Raw genomic sequence first — 19,617 nt, 5'->3', positions numbered from 1 at the left:
CTGGCAGTTACATTGGGAGCACCTAATGATAACACTGATGTTACAGAAGGCAAAGCAGAAAAACAAAAAGAAACGTTGAGCTGCTGGATTCAGCCTCACCTGAAGCTGGTGATCCCTGGACTTGTCAGTTACATGAACCAATTAATTTCTTTGATGTTTCAAGCCTATCTAAACCAGGTTTTCTGATACCTACAGTCAAAAGCACCCTAACTGATACAAAAGGAAGCAGGAATGAGGACGTATGGATGCAATGTCTGGGGAAGACGAGGCAACAGTGTTGGGGGTATCAAACTGTAAAAGGCTTTGGATGCCAGAAATTGGGGCATCCAAATTTTAGCTATTTTTTCCCATTTGACAGACAAACTGAGGCCAGAGAGTTAACCATCAAGCAACTTGTCTAAGTTCACGAACTTAACTAAGTATAGAGCTGAAACTGGAACCCACACCCTTCTCCTTCTGCCTCAGTGCCCTTTCCCACATAGCATGCAGCCACCGTACCCCTGGAGAAACATACCCCATCCGAGGGCAATAAATCCCTGGAGCCATTTCCTTTCTGAGAAGAAGGAGATGACGAGGAGCGTGTGAAGGTAGAGGCCTTCCACCAGCAGCCAGGAGTAGTTGGCCATGATGCAGTACTGGAAGAAGACCATGACCAGCTTACAGCCCACCTGCGAAGAGAGGCAGCTGAGCCCCAGGCTGGCGGCCCTGCGCTTCCCTCCAGGAGAGGTGGGGTGCGCCAGGGGTCAGCAGCCAGGCCAAGCAGAGAGCCTCTGGGGCTCACGGCCACCCCCTCTGGCCTTCCAGTATAAGAAGACCAGGCTCATAGAGCTCTCTAGAGTGGAAATCCACAGGCCAGCAGGCTTGGTCAAGATGGCCAAAGGGCTGTTGCAGCAGCAGGAACGGCATTCAAATTCTGGAACCGGCTGCCAGGCGTCAAACGGTCAGATATCGCCCAATTCCCAGCAGCAAATGAGGGCATTTTTCAGATGAGGGAACTGAGGCCTAGAGAGGGAAAGGGATTTCTGAGCAAAAGGTTAATAAAATCCTTTCCAGGCTTAGTTTTCCTGGAAATAGATGAAGAAGGGACGAGCTAACACTGATGAGAGTACACGACCCTGCCTGGTGCACTGTGTCTGGACTGCAGGCCTCTGAATACCCGAGGGGGGTGCCAGGGTTGGCCTTGCCTAATGCTGTGACTCTTGTGGCAGGCCTGTCCCTTGCAGGGATCCCTGGAAGCTATGCCTGTGGGATTGTCGGGCCGAGGCTTCTATACCAGCATGGCTCCCACTCCCACACTGTGAGGGCCTCATTTCCTTTCCCCGCGCTGTTCCCTGAAGAGAGGACAGCTCCTGGGATGGCCCGAGGGCTGCTGCACAGAGCGCAGGTCACATCCACGTCCACAGGGGAGGAGCGCCCAGGGCCGCCTGTGGCCTCCCAGACACTCCGACTCCAGGCGTGGCCTGTGGCTGGCTCGTTAGTCTGCGGCTTAGTAGAACCCGGAAAGGTTCCCTGCTGGGCACTGCTGGACTTCTCCACTGGTCAGTGATGGGGTGGGGCCTGAATCTGTCTTCTGACTCCCAGGAAATTCCCTGAGACACAGGGGCCCTCCTTGAGGGACCGCTCAGTCTTGAGTCAGAAAACACACACATACACACATGCACACGGAAAACTATAAGCAATGCAAACCTGACAGATCTGTGAGCAATTACAGATGTGAGTGGTGGGAAGTGGCCAGCAGGCTGACTAAACCAATCTCGATTTCCAATCCCCTTCTCCCTTGCTGGCTTCTGCTGTGGAGACTACGATAGTAAAATACTCAATCTCCCAGCTTCCTTTGCAGTTAGATGTTGTCACATGACACAGTTCTAGCCCGTGAGATGTAGACATAGTCTTGGGAAGAGGCAAAGCCTCCTAAAGAGAAAAAAAGTTCAACCTTGACTTTCCTGCTTTTTGCCTGGAACATGGATGTGAGGCCTGGGGTTGCAGCAGCCATGTTGTTAGCATGCAGTGTAAAGCATGGGACATGGGATCAAGAATGGCAGAGCAGAAAGGGGAAAGGACTGTGTCCATGATGGCATGGAGCCAGTGCCACCTCTTGGTCACCCACCTGTGGACTGCTTCTGTGGGGAACAACCCCCATCTGTTTAAGGCACTGATGTACAGTTTTCTGTTACGTACAGCGAAAGGGATCCTCAACTGGTACCCAGTGACATTGCAATGAAAGAAGACTCATCTGAGCTTTCAGAAGGAGGACGAGGGTTAGATATAACAAAACGATTGTTCCACTGCACATCTGGGTGTGCAGACACACAAGCATATGCTCACCTTTTTCTTTCTACAATCCCAACCCTCTAGCTTTAGCTATCTGTCTACATTTGGGACTTGGCAGGAGCAGGGAAGGGAGGGGATTGCTATGTGTCTAATTCCCAGAAGGGCTAATCCACTCCAGGACACTGGGAGTTGAACAGCAGCCCCATGGGCTTCTCGACAAACTGCTTTCATGTGGGTCCCAGACTGTGCATCTGGGGACATGAGACTCCCTGAACCTCCCCAGCACTGGCCCCTTTACTCTAGGCATTAAGTGCAGCCTCAGCAGGGACAGCGGGGGCAGCGGGGGAGCAGGCAGGCCTGGCCACGCCGTGGGCCACGCAGGCGTGTTACCCTGTGGGCATCACAACGCGCGACGTCGTCGGAGGAGAAGAGCACGGCATCCTTGATGAAGTTGGACAGGGCACGCAGGATGAAGGACACAAAGAGATGCATGTGGATGTAGTTGCGGGTGCAGTGGAGCTTCCTGGAGGGAGAGGATGCAGGGCCGTAGGGGCCAGAGCCGGAGAGGCCCAGGGCTCAGCCGCCCACCCTCCCCCCACCCCCACGCACCACGGAAACCCAGGCCCTGGACGTGACAACTCTCTAAATCTCCCTGTTTGCAGAACCTGAATGAGCCCAGGCCCCCAGGTGCCCAGCCTACTCTGTCTCATGCTGCAATTAAAAAAAAAAAAAAAAAAAAAAAAAAAAGCTGGGGTTATAAGGGCGAGATCCTATTCTGCTCCGACCACCTCCAGCTCCCAGAATTGTCAGAAGGGGGTGGGGAAGGGGGCAAGTGGCACAGAAAGAACACAGGCTGTGGGGAGAAATCAGACCCGGGCTCTGCCACTTTTCAGCTACACGATCTAGAGCAAGCCCTTCACCAGCCAGAGCCTAGGTTTCCCCCTTGCTGTAGGGGCAGAAGTCTCTTAACTGTTCCCCTCCTTCCGCTTCAGGAACAAGGCTTTCCTTCGGGGAACGCATCCCATCTCTGGTTGGGGATGACGCTAGCCCCACCCTCATGACAGACCTGACCGATCCATACCTGGCTGCAGTGATTGGCTCAGGGCTGGGCATGTGACCCAAGCCAGCCAATGAGAATTCCCCCAGGACTTTCATTGCAACTAATGAAGAAGGGGGTCCTTGGCCCTGGTGGCGCTGAGCTGGTAGAATGTCCGTCTGCAGCTGCTGGTGGTTGTCTGTGCCAGCCCCGCGTAAAGCCTGCCTGAGGCCAATGCAAGGTGAAGAAATGGCAGGAGACAGACCCAGTTCTGCTGATACCTTGGAGCACCTAGATCCAGGCACACCTAAAGCCAGGTGCCCCTGAACTTGTCAATTGTGTGCATCAGGTCACCTTTGTTTTTCTTAAGGTGCTTTAAGGCGGATTTCTGTTTCTTGCAACCAAGAGTCTGGCTAATATACCTGTAAAATGGGGATGATACCTATCTCACAGCATTGTGTGAAAATCAGAAATGATACATGTAAAGCAACTGGTGCAGTAAGTTCTAGTTATGTTCAGTAGATGTCAAATGAATAAAGGAATGAACGAGGTCACAGAAACTTCCAAGTTTTGCCACAGGTAAGCTTTAGATCAAGAGGGGACAAAGTGGCCCACCCAGACCTTCCTCTCTCTGGTCAGAACAATTAAAAGAGACCCGAAGTCTGTGCTGGGGAAGGCTGGGAAGATGGAGAGCTGGCAGCAGGTTCTTACCGAAAGGCACAGAGGATGCCAAGGGCCACCAGGAGCATCACCAGGGAGGAGCTGTAGCCCACGGTGTACATGACCTTCAGCTTCAGGAGGTACTCGTACTGCAGAGAGAGAGGGCCGTGTCAGCCCCACCCACCCACCCGGCTGAACCTGCCCTTTTCTGCCACAGAGTGCACCCGCTCCAGGCTGCTGAAGCCCCTTCAACTCTGACCGCTATTCTGTTCATACCCCAAGGACACGCATTCATAGACTCACGACATCTTGGCTTGGGAAAAGACCTTGGGGATCCTCTGATACCAGTTCAAAATTCTATCCCATACACAGGGTCCCGACCATCACCCTGAATTCAAGCCTTTGCTTGAATACCTCCACGGATGAGGCACTCACTGCTTTTTGAAGAAGTCACTGGGTATGCAACAGTGCAAAGTATTAGATAATTTTTTCTCAAGTGAATCTAAAACCTATTACCTTTAAATTGTACCTATTGGTCCCTTTTCTTCTTCTGGAGTCACTGAAAATAAGTTGAATTTGTCTTGTACCTAGAGCCCATAATTACTTTAAAAATAAATTTTTCACGGTAGAATAGCTTTAGACTTATAGAAAAGTCACAAAGATTCTACAGAGAGGCCTGTCCTTTCTGAATACAATTCTTCTGCCCATCTGTCCCCCACTTACCGTCTGGGCATTAAATATTCCCTGTGTCTTTAATCTCTCTCCATAACCCTTCACCATTTTTCTCCACTAATATCCTCCAGTTTGTGAAGGTCCTTCTTAAACAAGACACCCAGAACCAGATAGCTGAAAAGCTCCAGATGCATTCTCTGACCAGGAAGAAATAGAGTGGGACCGTCACTTCCCCTGATCTATACACTGCACTCTTGTAAACGCAGCCAAGCAGTCATTTACTTGTTCAGCAGCCCCCTCACACTATTGGCTCATCTTTGAGTCAAGAAGATCTCAATGGAATGGAATAATGTGACATATAGAACTAAATGTGAAGACCTGTATTTTTAAGGGTCAAAAAGAAAACCAAATTGTACAACAGTCTTTTTTTTCCTAGCATCTTTATTGGAGTATAATTGCTCTACCATGGTGTGTTAGTTTCTGCTGTATAACAAAGTGAACCAGCTATAGCTATACATATATCCCCACATCTCTTCCCTCTTGCATCTCCCTCCCACCCTCCCTATGCCAGCCCTCTAGGTGGTCACAAAGCACCGAGCTGATCTCCCTGTGCTGTGCCGCTGCTTCCCACTAGCTAGCTATTTTACATTAAAAAGAATCAAGGAAATAAAAAGTAAAGCAATAATGCCATACCATTTTTTTTACCAACCAAATTAACAAATATTTAAAAGTACTAATGTTCTATGTAGGTGAAGGTATAGTGGGAGTGAAAATTGCTTCAGTCTCTCTGGAAAGTAGCATGCGTCGAGAACCTCTGAAACATACATTCCTTCTGGCCGCCCCTCTACCTCTAGGAATTAATTCTAAGAATTATCAGAAATATAAAAGCATATTCATATATAAAGATGTTTATCACAGGACCATTTTTGATGAAAAACATGCAAATGTCCAACAACAGAAGAATAGCTAGCTAAATTCTTTTAAATCCAAAGGTTAGACTACATTAAAAAAGTGTGCTTACCAAGAGTTTTAAAAGATGTCAGGACATAATGTAATGTTAACTGAAAAGGCAGAATACAAACTTTACATGTACAGTGTGATTTCTGCTTTATGTAAAAAAAAGTGTTAGGTTGAATTGTATGAACCTGTCCTTTTCTGTACATCGAAGAAGACTGCATATTGGCCACCTCATGTGGTTCAGTCTCATACACACACAAGACTGTGAGGAGGTGTGTTAGACATTATTAGTGGTTAACTTTGGAGTATAAACTTGTGGATAGAGTCGTTATTTTCATTTGTATTTTTTTCTGTACTTTTCATTTTTCTTCAGTGGGTAAGTACTATCTTATAACCAGAAGAAAAGGGTAATAAAAAACAAAGAACCACAGGCACAAGAATACTATTGGGGAAATCTGACAGCTGTTCATATGAAAATGACTTTGAGGTTTGAGTGGCCCAAGCTCCATGGCATAAAAGAAGTGTATGCAGAGAGAACATGCACAGGCTTCAGAGCCAAGAGACAAGGGTTCCAAACCCAGGACTGCTTCTACTCAACAGCTGTGTGACCCTGGGCAAATTACTTAACTTCTCTGAGCCTCAGATTCCTCACCTGCAAAATGCGGATAATATCTACCGTGCAGGCATTTTGGAAGAACAAACAGGGTATCAGGTAGTGTATCTAGACAGGGCCTGGCACTTGGAAGACACTCAGCACATGTTGATTCTTCCCCATCTCCACCCTCTACCCCCACAACCACCATTCAGTCTGAGTCAGCAGTCTGACACTGCCGGTGTGAGGTATGGGTATGAGGTAGCTGCTAGGACTATTAGGTCTCTTCTCAGTTACATTAATGGAGTGCTGTGAAGCAGGCCACGTTGGAATGTCTGGAGTGTTTGGTCCAGTTCTGGGTATGTTATTTTAAGAGAAGCATTAGTAAAGTGGAGCATTTCCGGAGGAAGGTGACTGTCATCTGAACTGGCTACACTGCACCCTAAAGGAAACAAACAAGCTTAGGGAAGCTGAGTACCAAAACGCCTGAGACGTAATTGTGCGCCCCAGGGGTAGGGGAGTAAGCACAAAGTCGACGGGACTCAGACCGACCGAAAGTTTCCTGGCAGCAGAGGGAACCTTTGACGGGCTGGCTGCCATGTGACCCTGTGCTTCTGCACTGAGGCGACTGCAATTCCAGAAGCCAGAAGCCACCTCTCAGCAACAAGCGGGGAGCCACAATGGCAGTAAGTTGCATTGGATGGATGGCTCCTAGATGTAGGGACGTCAAAGAGCAGTGAAATGTCAAAAAATCGGAGGACCAATGTGTCAGACTAGGATGTCATCACGTGTGGGATGTGCCCCACAGCTGAGGGCGTCGGCCTCACCCCGGGGACGCCTGGATCTGCAGCCCCGGGTCAGGAGCACATCAGGTTAGCCTATGGCAGCGTGAGGAGGCCTGGGGTGACAAGCGTGCAGGGTCCTGGCTGAGCATTCCGTGCTGTCCTGTGGCTGTGTTATTGTCTACCGGGGTACCCTCAGGATGCCCTGGCCTGCTCTGCCTTTGTCTGTAAGATCTGACCCCAAAAGAGCCCTGTTCCCAGGAAGCCAGATGTGACCACAGTGCCCCAGGCCTCAACCTCTGCAGCTGTGCACCCCCTGCCCCCCAGAGGGCTGCTGCCTGTCCTGGATCAAGCTGCCCATCTCTCTGCTGTGTGTCTCGACTGGGCCCCCTCCTTCTCTATCCTCTACATCAGGGGACAGCAGACGTTTTCCATAAAGGGACAGACAAAACATTTTAGGCTTTGGGTACTATTTGGTCTCTTTTGCAACTACTCAACTCTGCCCTTTCGGTGCAAATGGGTGTGGCTGTGTGTCAATAAATCTTTATTTGCAAAAGCAGATGGTGGGCTGGATTTGGCCCAAGGGTCCTAGTTTTCTAACCTCTGCTCTGGGTAAGCAAACTCCATTTTTTTTACCCAAGTGGCAGCTTTGCCTGGTCTTTCTGCTGATCTGAGTCCACTGTTGGCAACTGGTGTGTGCCAAGTCAGGAAGTTGCAAAAAGACAACCAACAAATATATACTTTCACCATCATTTGATTAAAAGAGAAAAAGACATTTCAACACTAAGAAAGGAAGATCCAATTCTCAGAATAAAAGAAAAAGTTTGTGGGAATTCCCTGGTATTCCAGTGGTTAGGACTCCACACTTTCACTGCCAAGGGCCTGGGTTCAATCCCTGGTCAGGGATCTAAGATCCCACAAGCCCTGGATTTCCCTGGTGGTGCAGTGGTTAAGAACCCGCCTGCCAATGCAGGGGACACGGGTTCGAGCCCTGGTCCGGGAAGATCCCACGTGCCGTGGAGCAGCTAAGCCCATGCACCACAACTACTGAGCCTGCATTCTAGAGCCCACGAGCCACAACTACTGAAGCCAGAGCGCCTAGAGCCCGTGCTCTGCAATAAGAGAAGCCACCGCAATGAGAAGACCGCTCAGCGCAACAAAGAGTAGCCCCCACTCGCTGCAACTAGAGAAAGCCCACGTGCAGCAACAAAGACCCAACACAGCCAAAAAGAAAAAAAAAAAGACAAAGTCTGTGCTTGTCTGTGGACTGACATTTAAGGACCAGTGAATCACATGGTCTGGAAACCCTTCCACCAGTCTTAGGGATTTTTTTTTTTATGTGAGCTGAAGCCACGGTAGGTCATCTTTTTACTATTTTAGACAACTAATTTTCTGAGTTAAGTCCAGAACTTTGCATTTATCTTTGTTTTCATTTATTTATTTATTTTTGGCCGTGTTGGGTCTTCGTTACTGCATGCTGGCTTTCTCTGGTTGTGGTGAGCGGGGGCTACCCTTGGTTGCGGTGTGTGGACTTCTCACTGCGGTGGCTTCTCTTGTTGTGGAGCACGGGCTCTAGGTGCACAGGCTTCAGTGGTTGTGGCATGCGGGCTCCATAGTTGTGGCTCACGGCCTCTAGAGCACAGGCTCAGTAGTTGTGGTGATGGGCTTCGTTGCTCCGTGGCATGTGGGATCTTCCTGGACCAGGGCTCGAACCCGTGTCCCCTGCATTGGCAGGCGGATTCTTAACCACTGAGCCACCAGGGAAGCCCACATTTATCTTTGTTAAATCTCTGCTCCTTCTTCTGGCATTTTACAGTTTCAACCCGGCCGTGAATAACATGGTTAAGGCCCTGGGCTCCGTTCCCACCCAGCTGATTAGTCTAAACCAACAGTTCTTATATGTGGCTTTCATATACATAACTCACAAAGCCAAAAGCTCTTTAGGGTCCTCAATAACTCCCAAGGGTGTAAAAGGATCCCGAGGCCAAAAAGTTTGAGAACTGCTGGTCCAAGCCAAGCACGTGTCCCAGCCCTCTGCCAGGGATGGTCTGGAGGTGGACAGGCTCAAGTCACGTTGGGCCAGTGAGATGTCAGGACAGGCTTGCTGGCGGCCTGGCTGAGAAACTTTCTTGCTGTTAGCAAGAAAAGTAAGGCTGTCCCTCCTTCCGGACAGGCAGGCCTGGGGAGTCTGCGGCTATAGTCACCAATGGCAGTCATCTGACAACAGGAAGAGAGCCAGCCTTGGGATAAACCACGAGGCTAGCAGGAGGAGAGACAGAAAGAACCTGGTCCTGGGTGGCTCTGGGGTACTGCTCATGAAAGGGTCCTGATGCCCGTTCTCCACATCCCTAGCTACGTGAGCCACATTAGCTTACGAAGCCAGTTGGAAATTTCTGCCACTTTCGAACCTCCGTCCCGCCACCCACTATACAAATGATCCCTCTTAATCTTATGGATTTTACAAACGTGATACACGTAAGCCTCCTGTCTTCATATAGGTCAGTGACAGAAAGGGTAATCTACAGAGGTCAGAGCCCATCCACTGGCCCTCCAAGACCACAGGCATCCTTATTAAATTACTCCCATCGGATCTGAAGACCTCATGTGTCTTCCCTGACTGGATGATAAGACCGGGCAGAGAAGAAGCTCCATCCTCCACGTCAGGCCCCACTCAGTCTCCTTTGGGAAGGGCTCTGGACCAGACGGCCCCTTCAGGGAGCCACCGCACCAGCACCCCGTCTCAAACCAGGCCTGCCCGCCGCCGGGCTCTCCTGCCTCTGGAGCCCGAAGCTCCTCTGAGAAGGGACGCTTGGGAGCTGGCACTGCGCCAGGCACCCTTGCCTGCACTTCCACAGGTTCACGAGCCTGTGAGGTCAGGACCATTACTAACCCCATTTCCCTGATGAAGAAACTGAGGCACAGACAAGTTACATCCTCCCCAACCCCCAAGGTCACAGGCAGGTTCAGACTCACCACCGGGCCCCAAGCGTTTAGCCCCAGTCTCTGCTCTTTGGGTTTCACGCCAGCATCCCGATGGCACGTGGCAGCTCTCACTGTGCCATGCTCCTCAGGACCATCACCTCTGGGCTGGTGGACCAGGGCGGGGAAGTGGGCCCATCCAGCCCAGGGGAGCAAGGGGGTGTGGGGCTGAGAGGGGCAGCCCGGGGTCCCCAACCTCACCCTGAGCCAGCTTCACTCTCTGCTCCCCAGCCACCTCTGCCCCGCAGGGAGGTGTTGGCAGGCTTACCCTCTTCTCGTTGGAGGAGTCGTTCACGTGGACCCCACAGGCCAGGTCAGGCCTGGGGAAGGTCTCTGACCAGCCGGCCTGCGTGCAGTTTCGAAATATGGAACCTGTGGAGGCCAAGCAGCCTGCAGTGAGCAGTGGGGACCGGACCCAAGGCCGGCTCTCCGGGTGCCCTCGCCGCGTCTGAGGGGCAGCTGGAGCTTCCTTCCGTCACCCTGTCCCTTTCTCTGAACCACACAGGCAGCTGCAATTGGCCCAGCTGGCCCTGGGAGCCTTAGTAAGAGTCAGTCAGGAAAAGGAGTGGGAAAGGTGCGCAGGCAGATGGCCTAGAGCAGATGTGCGAGCGTGGAACAGACCCGCGGCTCCCGGATACGTCGACCTGCAAAGCTGGCCGGCCCTGCACCGATACCCCTCCGGCCCCCGCCTCACGGCCACTGTGCCAGGCACCGAGCTCCACAGTGAGGGAGACGACTGACACATGCCCCAGGCCCAGGCCCAGCAGAACTTCCAGCGTCACCACTCGATTCCCTGGGTGCCCCCGGAGAACCTTCAAGCTGGGAGGCACTGCAGTGTCTCCTACGAGGAGAGAGGCTGGATGCAGTGCTTAAGAAGAGCAGGTTACACACCTTGAATCAAACAATGTTGATCTCACACTAACGGCTGTGTGTTTATTCAATTATAAAATTTCGTGCTCTATTGTAACAATACACAGTCACTGCTACGTGCTGGGCACTGTTCTAAGCGTGTGATGGGTATTAACTCATTTAATCCTAACAGGACTAGGAGGCCAGCACTGTTACTTTTACAGTAAAATGTACTGTAACATGTAAATACTACACCCATTTTACAGCTGGGGAAACTGAGGCACCCCGTGGTTAAATAACTTGCTCAAGGTCACAGCACATAAATGGGGGCCCTGGGATGTGAAGCCCGGGGCTCAGGCCTACACTCCTGGCCGCAGGCTTTGTCCTAATGCCCTTCTTACTCCTGGCCTTCCTGCTCGCAGGCCCTGCAGCCATCTAAGGGTGGGTCCCCCAGAGAATCTGCCTGGCTGGTGAGGACCCAGCCCCGCCCACAGCGCACCTTCCTCAGGCTCCTGGTCCTGCTTCTGCACTAACAAGTTCTATTTTACATCTAACTTCACACCCTGCTCCCCAGCATCTGAAAACCAGCAGAGCTAGCCCTCCACGCAGCCACCCCTGAGGATGGAATGATTAGCTCTTTAACCACGACACCAGGCCACACCTCTGCGTATCTCTGCATTACAAATCACAAGGTAGCCGCAGCCCTCCCTCCCTGTCCCGGGGCTCACCGCCCCATCCCTCCAGCACAAGGCTGCAGCCTGCGCCCACACGGAGGTGACAATGGCCCCAACGGCCCCCCTGCCTCCCTGGCAGACGACTGTTCCCGAAGGCTCCCCTGGGCCTGCCCAGAGCGCTTGCTCATCAGACATTTGCAGGCTGGCTGGCTGGCTAGACAAGCAGATGAGGGGGGATGAAGAGCCTCCTCCAAGCACTTCTACAAGAGGAGAGGGAAGAGCTTGCCCACGAGGAGCTCTCAGAACAGGAGCCCAAAGACTGGGGTAGAGGAGCTGTCGGTCAAGAAGGAAGTCTGGGACAGCAGCGGGGGCTGCCCTGCCTGCCCTGACCGGCCCGGCTGCACCCTCCTCTCCGGGCTGCCGAGGAGGGCCGTGTTCCGGTCCCCGGGTCTGGTTGCTGTGGAGGCTGTAGGGGTGCAGGGAGCTGATCCTGTACAGAGGGGCCCTGCTGCTCCTTTTGCTCTAATCAGTATCCTGTCCAGGGCCCCCAGCCACCCCAGCTGGGCCTGGTGTGTTCCTCTCTGACAGGGCCACTGGCTCTCAGGGTTCCACTGAGCTGGAGAAATATGGTGGGCATTTCTAGAACCAGCCGCTAGGCTAATGTACTGATCCTGATCTCATCCTCACAGCGCCCCACTGAGGGCGGTGCTGCTGACCTATCTCGCAGACGAGAAAACCAAGGCCCAGAACTGGGCAACAGTGCGCAGCCAGGATGTGGCCCGTCACTGTACGGCCCTCCTGCCTGGCCCTCTCCCTGAGGTCCCAGGGGCAGCTCTAGCAGGAGACCGTGGCCTTCGGGCTCTAGGCGTGCCAGGTCTAGGACGCCTCATGAGACCTGGAGCACTGGTTTAGAACCAGCTAGATCTGAGTTCGAAACCCAGCACTGGCTCTTTGTTGCTGTGTACCCTTAGGTGCATCATTTCTCTGTGCCAAATGGGAATAATCACCCACACTGCAGGACGCGTCAGGAAACACGACAGCACACAGATGTCACTCAGGCTGGTGCCAGACAGAGTGGGAGCCACAGGGCTACTTCCCTTCTGCTCTTGGCCTTTCTAAAATGGACCAGTTGGTGCAGTGGTTGAGAGTGCGCCCGCCTATGCAGGGGACACGGGTTCGTGCCCCGGTCCGGGAAGATCCCACATGCCACGGAGCGGCTGGGCCCGTGAGCCATGGCCATTGAGCCTGCGCGTCCGGAGCCTGTGCTCCGCAACGGGAGAGGCCACAACAGTGAGAGGCCGTGTACTGGAAAAAAAAAAAAAAAAAAAGGACCAGGACGGTGGGGCTTGGAGTCTTGGAATTTAGGAGATGGGTGGAAGGTTTCTATAATTATATCAAACAAGCTAGGCTGTCAGAGAGGAAAGAACGGTGGTCAAAGGTACACTGGCTGGATGAGAAGGCCGAATTAAAAGCACACACACTGCCTGGAATCCAAAGCAGTTATCAGACAGTGTGTCCCTGGAGGCCAGGCTGCCTGTCCAGGGGCCTCTCTCCACAGACCCCACAGGATTCCCAAGATGCTGCTGCGTGTGATCCAGGCCAGGCGCCCAGAGCAGTAAACAAGGCAGTGCCCTCTGCTGACAGGGCTCTTAGTAGAACCGCAGAGGAGACAAGGGGTAGGCTCCCTCTGTAGTCCCTTCCTCCCACCCACTTCCCCTGGGTTTAATTCCTAATAGGTAAGGGATTCTGCCCCAAGTTCAGGTCAATGAACACCTCAAGGGCCCCCGAAACTACAGTCAGCATTTCTGTTCACATATACGTATATGTGTGTGCAGTCTGGGGAAGAGCCAGGCCAAAGCTTTTATCTGATTCTCAAAAGCCCCCAGGACCCTTGTCAGGTTAGGAATCTCTGCTGCTATAAGGCTCCCATCCCCACCAAGGTAGAAGGGTAAAAACGCCAAGGCCTGACCCCACTCGGCAAGTGTGCTTTTTAATAAGGAACTCTGGAAGACCGGCGCCCTTTTAAGCATCAGAGGAATGCACCCTAGATAGAACATTCTAGGCCCTGGCACAGACAGACAAATATCTGGAGGCAGAGTCCAGCCTGCAGTTTCCCCAGTCACACAGACACTCATTCCGTCTGGGCCCATGTAGCGGGTGCCCTGAGAAAGAAGTAACTTATTCTGTTTCTTTCTTCTTTCAAAAGGAAGGGTCTGGAGCGCCAGCTTGTCCTCACTGGGTGCTCCTTCCTTGCTTTGGCTAGGGAGCCCTGGAACCCTTGGAACACCACCAAGAAGCCTTCCCCCGGACTCCGGACCCGAGGTGTCTCCACGGGAGGATGGTTCTCGGTAACTGAGGCTGGACTGTCCCGACCGCACCTACGCTCCTGGGCTGGCCGATGCCCTGCACCTGCTGCTGGGCATGAGCACAGTGGGACCCAGGCTGAGATGATCCCCCCACCCAGCCCCGGACGCCAGGCAGCGCAGCCAAGGTGCAGCGCCTCCGTGCCGACGGGCGGGTGGCGGGTCCTGCAGCCCCACAGCGACACCGTGTGGCAGAGAGGAGAAACGGCAGTCCCCGCCTCTCCACCTCCCAGCCGTGAACCTGAGGCCAAGGGCTAAAGCCCTCTTCGACGCTGTTAGTTTTACTCCTGAACTGGGTCAAGCGCAGGGAAAAGGTCTGTGGTTTGCAGGGGCTTTGTGATGACTGAACGAGCTCACGTCTCTAAACATGCCTGGCGCGTGACAGGGCTTTAGCCAGTGTTCGTCCCTGCGTGTCCCCCGAGACAACATCCTCACTCCCTTGCCTGAAATTAAGGGAACCCTTATAAACTGCAGCTTTGCCAGAATCTTCCAGGGAGGGCAGAGTTCACCAGCAGGGCCCGGCAGAGAGGGCACAGAGGAAGTAAGTGTCCTGGAAGGCCAGCCTGGGCCCGGTGTGAGCCAGACACGAGGGCTGGAGCGAGGGCCCCGGGGGCTGAGGGGGCAGAAGCGTGGAAGGGAGGAGGGGAGCCTCTTGAAGAGGGCACTGGGCAGGGAGAAGCAGGCCTGGCCTCCTTCACCACTTCCCCAGTACGTGGCCCCCGGCCCCCTTGCTTGGCGCCCTGACAACTGAGGCCACACCACACCTCCCCAGTCAAGGCTTCCCATCCCCAGCGAGGACCACCCCCACCCTTCTACTCACTCCTTGTCCCCAGAGAAGTCTCCTCGGCCTCAGGCCACCAGGCCCAGGCCCACCCAGAGGGCCGCCCCACAGCCTCCCAGCTGGGCCCCTGGGCTGAGCGGTTACCGTTTCTGCCCACGAGCATCCAGAGGAACCGCGGGCAGGCCACTTCCACCGTCTGTCCCAGCGCAGAGGAGGGCCAGCAGCTCGTGTTGTCCCACAGCCCCTGGCAGCCTGACGAGGAGAGAAGCGGAGTCAGACGGGTCGCAGCGTGGACGCAGGGCCTCCCCAGCACTGTGGCACCAGCCCCAGCACCCACGCCTGGGCATCCCCACTAGCTGCGCTCCCGGGACCAGGAACCGCGGCGTCTAATGGGCCCTGTCACCTTTGGGGTGGTGGCCTCGGCATCTACCGGATGAGTGCTCGGTGCTGCAGACACACAGGGACATGCCATCTCACATAAGCCTCGCAAGGGCAGGGCTGGGCTCCTGCGGAGCGGAAGATGGAGCATCTCCTGGCCTCTGCTCGCACCCACTGACTCCATGGCAGTGAGCCTGCAGCCTGGCTGCACAGTACAACCACCGGGGAGCTTTAAAAACACACCTAACCAGGCCCTACATCCAGGGAGCCGGATTTCATCGGTCCTGCGTGGCGCTCAGGCATGATGCGGTGTTAAAGCTTTCTGGGTCATTCTACCGTGATGGCAGGGTTGAGAACTTTGTCCCATGATTCTCAGACTTCAGCTCGTATCAGAATTATCCAGAATGCTTGTTAAAACACAGATGGCTGGGACCCCACCCCCAAAGTCTTGGTGGAGCCTGAGAATTTGCATTTTTAACAAGTTCCCAGGGGAGGCTGGTGTTACTGGTCTGGGACCACACTTTGAGAACCGCTGCCTTGGCTATGGAAGCAGCACTGCATTTGTGGTAGGAACGTCACTGAGGATGCTGCCTTCACCGCACTGGGTTCCCTTGACGAGGCCCCCACCCCACCCCTGAAGGAGAACATGGTCTCAAGGCACCGCGAAGCTGGACTTACGGTGAACAACTAGTATATAGCTGTCCTTATAGACACTGAATTTGAGGCTGTTTCCTTTTTGCCTTGTTTGGCTGCTAGGAAGCTCAGAGCCAGATCTGTGGCCCACTTCTGGTGACTGAAAGGCTTTGAAGTGAAAAGACTATCAGGTGTCTTCAAGGCAAAACTAGGCGTTGTCTAATCACAGCCTTCTGGGTTACCTGATTCTGGCCTTTTACATCCTTGAGCTATTTTGCAACTCTATAAATTGTAGACAACTGATGTCCTGTCCAAAGGCATTTGAATCCACATTTCTATCTCTTCCTTTGCATTTGCATGACTATCAGTTATCTACAATTTATACAGAATTGTTTTCAGCCAGTTTTGCATCTATTTGTAAATTCATTTTACCGCCTTATACGTACAGTACTTTGAATTCTCCTGTGAACCAGTGGTAGCATCTTACTGGTTCTCTCATTACTTAGGGACAATGTTTGGCAGGTATTCATTTTGCACTTGCCCGTGAGTTATGATTATACTCTGTTAAAAATGATCATTTAGGGCTTCCCTGGTGGCGCAGTGGTTGAGAGTCCGCCTGCCGATGCAGGGGACACGGGTTCGTGCCCCGGTCCGGGAGGATCCCACATGCCGTGGAGCGGCTGTGCCCGTGAGCCATGGCCGCTGAGCCTGCGCGTCTGGAGCCTGTTGCTCCGCAATGGGAGAGGCCACAACAGTGAGAGGCCCGCGTACCGCAAAAAAAAAAAACCAAAAACCAAAAACAACAACAACAACAAAAATGATCATTGAACATAACCACCCACCAATTCTCCCAAAGTTGGATCCCGGGGGAACAAAGCCAGGGAACTTGCTCCTGTGACAGGCTTCTGGGGGCCCATGCCACCTGGGAGGGCATCACCCGGGGAGGTCTGGAGCAGACCGGAAATACAGCTGAGGTGACACCCATGAGGTCAGCAGTCACCCCACTTCTGGTTTGGGGAGCACAGAGCAGACCACACTAACCCAGAGCCCCAACCTTCAGAGAGAGAACCCAGACTCCTGAGGCCCACAGACCTGGGCTCCAATCTGCCTCACCACACACTCGCTGCCCGAGCCCGGTTCCTCACTCAGCTCTTTTAGGGGAAACAGATGCCTTCCTCCTGAGGTTGTCCAGAGGAGGAGGAGATCAATGTCACATGGAAAGCCCAGCACTCAGTGGGTGCAGGGGAATTACAGTTCCCTCCTGCCGTCCTCCCCAGTCTTCTTCCTCCCCAAGCCCTTTCCTGTTTCAGCCTGGCATGGGGAGGGCAGGCCAGGCTGGGCCCTCTGAATTGCAGGGCAATTTTTAGTTGCAGGGACTGGCAGATGCGTGTGGTTTGAAGGGGGCCCTTGGATTACCCAGACGGCTAATTCCCAGCTTTTGTAAAGAGCAAGAGTCTCTTTCCAGGCAAGAATAAAAACCAGGCTCAAAGCATCAATATCCTCCTTGACACCCTCGTCCACTCCATGTAAAGTCCCCTGGTGATCTGTCCCACTTCAGAGGCTCTGATCCTGCAGTGGACGTCAGAATCACCTGGGAGATTCTAATTCAATCATCCTGAGCCCCAGGAATCCGCATGTGAAGACCTCCCTACAGGCGCTGCTGTATGTGTCATCAGGCTTTGCTTTGAGAATCTCTGCACTGCACCTCCCCACAGCGAAGGCCCCTGTTTCCGGGCTCAGACCAGCCTTGGGCTCCCAGGAGCACATCCAAGATGATGGTGAGAGGCCAGGGAGGTCACAGTGACATCACCTCCTGGTGCCTGGGTGCAGATGGCTCCCCCCACCCCGGGCAGACAGTCCGGAGAGCAGGAACCTGATTCCTGACTGCTGGACGCCTGTGCCCGCAAGGGCTGGGCAAGGCACAGGCGTCCACGAGCGTCTAAGGAATGGATGAATGCCCCAGCCTCCGGCCCCTTCCCTTCCCCATCGCCCATCCCTTGTAAATGGGCTTTCGCCGTGATGCCCACTTGACTTCTGAACCCCACGCTAAGGTCCTGGCCTTCCGCTTCTCTGCCACCAGCTCTGCTTTGGTCCCAGCAGGAGTCACTCTGTGCTTCACACACAGCAGCTCACTGAATGCACAGCAGTGCTGCCAGGCGCCCGGCTCTGTCCTCGGTTTACAAACGAAGCGGCAGAGCAGGGAGAGGCAGGTTCCTGGAGTCACACAGCCAGGAATGGACAGGCTGGGAGGTGACCGTCCAGCCAGGCTCCGCCCACCTGCCTGTCTCCAGTGCACCAGCCCCAGCTTCCTGGAGGAGGGTGTCTGGGGGGCTCTGGAGGTGGAGAGCCCGGGGAGGGACAGAGAGGCTGTGGCCCTGGGCAAGGAGGGGAGGGCCATGGAGGAGAGCCGCCATGGGCACACAGGGCGGGGCCTGGATGGGGCTCCCACAAGGACAGTGAAGGCATCCAGGGGTCCAAGGACCAGGTGCCTGCGTCCTTCAAGGAATGTGGGACTTGAGACCCCCTTGGATATTCCTGAGGCTTCACCCCAGCTCCCACAGAGCACCCCGAACAGGGCGGGCTGGACCTTCTCTCTTCCTGAAACTCCCCAGGGCACCCAGGCAGGGTTCTGCCACTTTTGGGTGCCGGTCCTCCAGATTTCCACCATGGACGTGGCTCACCTGGCCCCCAGATGCCCTTGGGACAGTGACATGGTCCTGAGGGCCCCGGACAGACGAGCACAGTTTGCCTCCGCTCTGAGTTCTCCCACACCTGGAGGCTGGAGGGTGAGGGGACCCCTCGGCCTTGTTGCTTCTGAAGAAGCCCCACCGGCTCAGGCACACGTCCTGGGAGCAGACGGGGCATTTCCCCACTGTGGAAACACATGGGAGTCTCTTCCCTCACTTTGGGAGAAGTGGCTTCAGGGCTGAGGCTGGCCAGGTCAGCCAGGGCACTGGTCCATGGCCCCAGTCCACGAGGCCGGACGACCCATGTCCGGCTGGCCAGACAGATGGGAAGGGGGCCAGGGTGTCTGGCGGGCTTCCTGAGCTGGGGCATGTCAGGCCAGGCCCACAGGGACACTGGCCTGTGCTGGCAGAAGGCCGGGCGGGGCCGGCTGGTGGGGACTGGGAGGGAAGTGGGATCCCCCTACAGCTGGTTCACACCCATGCCCTTCCTATCAGCCAAGTAGGGAGAAGAGTCTGGGAAGGGGCCGTCCAGCCCTGTGCTGGACACACAGCAGGCGCTGTGCACCGCAGGGGTCGAGTAGGGTTCCCGTCCCACGGCAGAGACGAGGAACCCAGGCCCCAAGAGGCAAAGTGACATGCAGGGTGACAGCAGGACTGGTAGAGCTGAGATCCCACCGCCAGGCTGACCACTGGCGGTAGGAGGCCTGGATGCTGACTCCACATGCCATCTCTCACGTCCCAAGCCCTGTGACATGGCCACACTCTCCCAGCCTTGGCCTCGCTGTCTGGGCAGGGCAGGGCAGGTGCTGGCAGACCCAGGGGACCAGCGTGTGAGGAGCGCATGGTGGCGGTGTGCCCCTTTAGCTGGTACATGGTTGAACCCTTTTAATTTTAACAGCTGTACTTTTTTTTTTTTTTTTTTTTTTGCGGTACACGGGCCTCTCACTGTTGTGGCCTCTCCCGTTGCGGAGCACAGGCTCCGGACGCGCAGGCTCAGCGGCCATGGCTCACGGGCCCAGCCGCTCCGCGGCATGTGGGATCCTCCCGGACCGGGGCACAAACTCGTGTCCCCTGCATCGGTAGGCCGACTCTCAACCACTGCGCCACCAGGGAAGCCCCAAACAGCTATACATTTTTAAAAAGAGAATTGAACATGCATTAAAAGGTTATAGAACAAGCACATCACAGCTGTGACTTTGAGGGTTACTACTGTTTAGGATGAGGGTAAGTTAAAAAAAAAAAAGTCAGTTGAAAAAAAAGGGAACCCTCATGCACTGTTGGTGGGAATGTAAGCTGGCGCAGC

The 19,617-nt window shown here is 54.2% G+C and overlaps 1 protein-coding gene across 1 annotated transcript in view; it reads right to left on the bottom strand.

The window, feature by feature from the left end:
* Window positions 1-19,617, bottom strand: part of SCTR (secretin receptor) — a 63,960-nt gene that overhangs the window by 19,975 nt on the left and 24,368 nt on the right. The window contains exons 3-7 of the mRNA XM_082682072.1: window positions 14,761-14,868; window positions 10,218-10,321; window positions 4,019-4,116; window positions 2,662-2,794; window positions 515-668 (exon numbers count right to left, since the gene is read on the bottom strand). Of these exons, the coding sequence (XP_082538198.1) occupies window positions 515-668; window positions 2,662-2,794; window positions 4,019-4,116; window positions 10,218-10,321; window positions 14,761-14,868 (597 nt within the window). The remainder of the gene's footprint in view (window positions 1-514; window positions 669-2,661; window positions 2,795-4,018; window positions 4,117-10,217; window positions 10,322-14,760; window positions 14,869-19,617) is intronic.

Source organism: Grampus griseus (assembly GCF_964374135.1).
Source record: "Grampus griseus genome assembly, contig: HAP1_SCAFFOLD_50, whole genome shotgun sequence".
NCBI lineage: Eukaryota > Metazoa > Chordata > Mammalia > Artiodactyla > Delphinidae > Grampus > Grampus griseus.
This window is presented reverse-complemented; position numbering and strand designations above follow the sequence as displayed.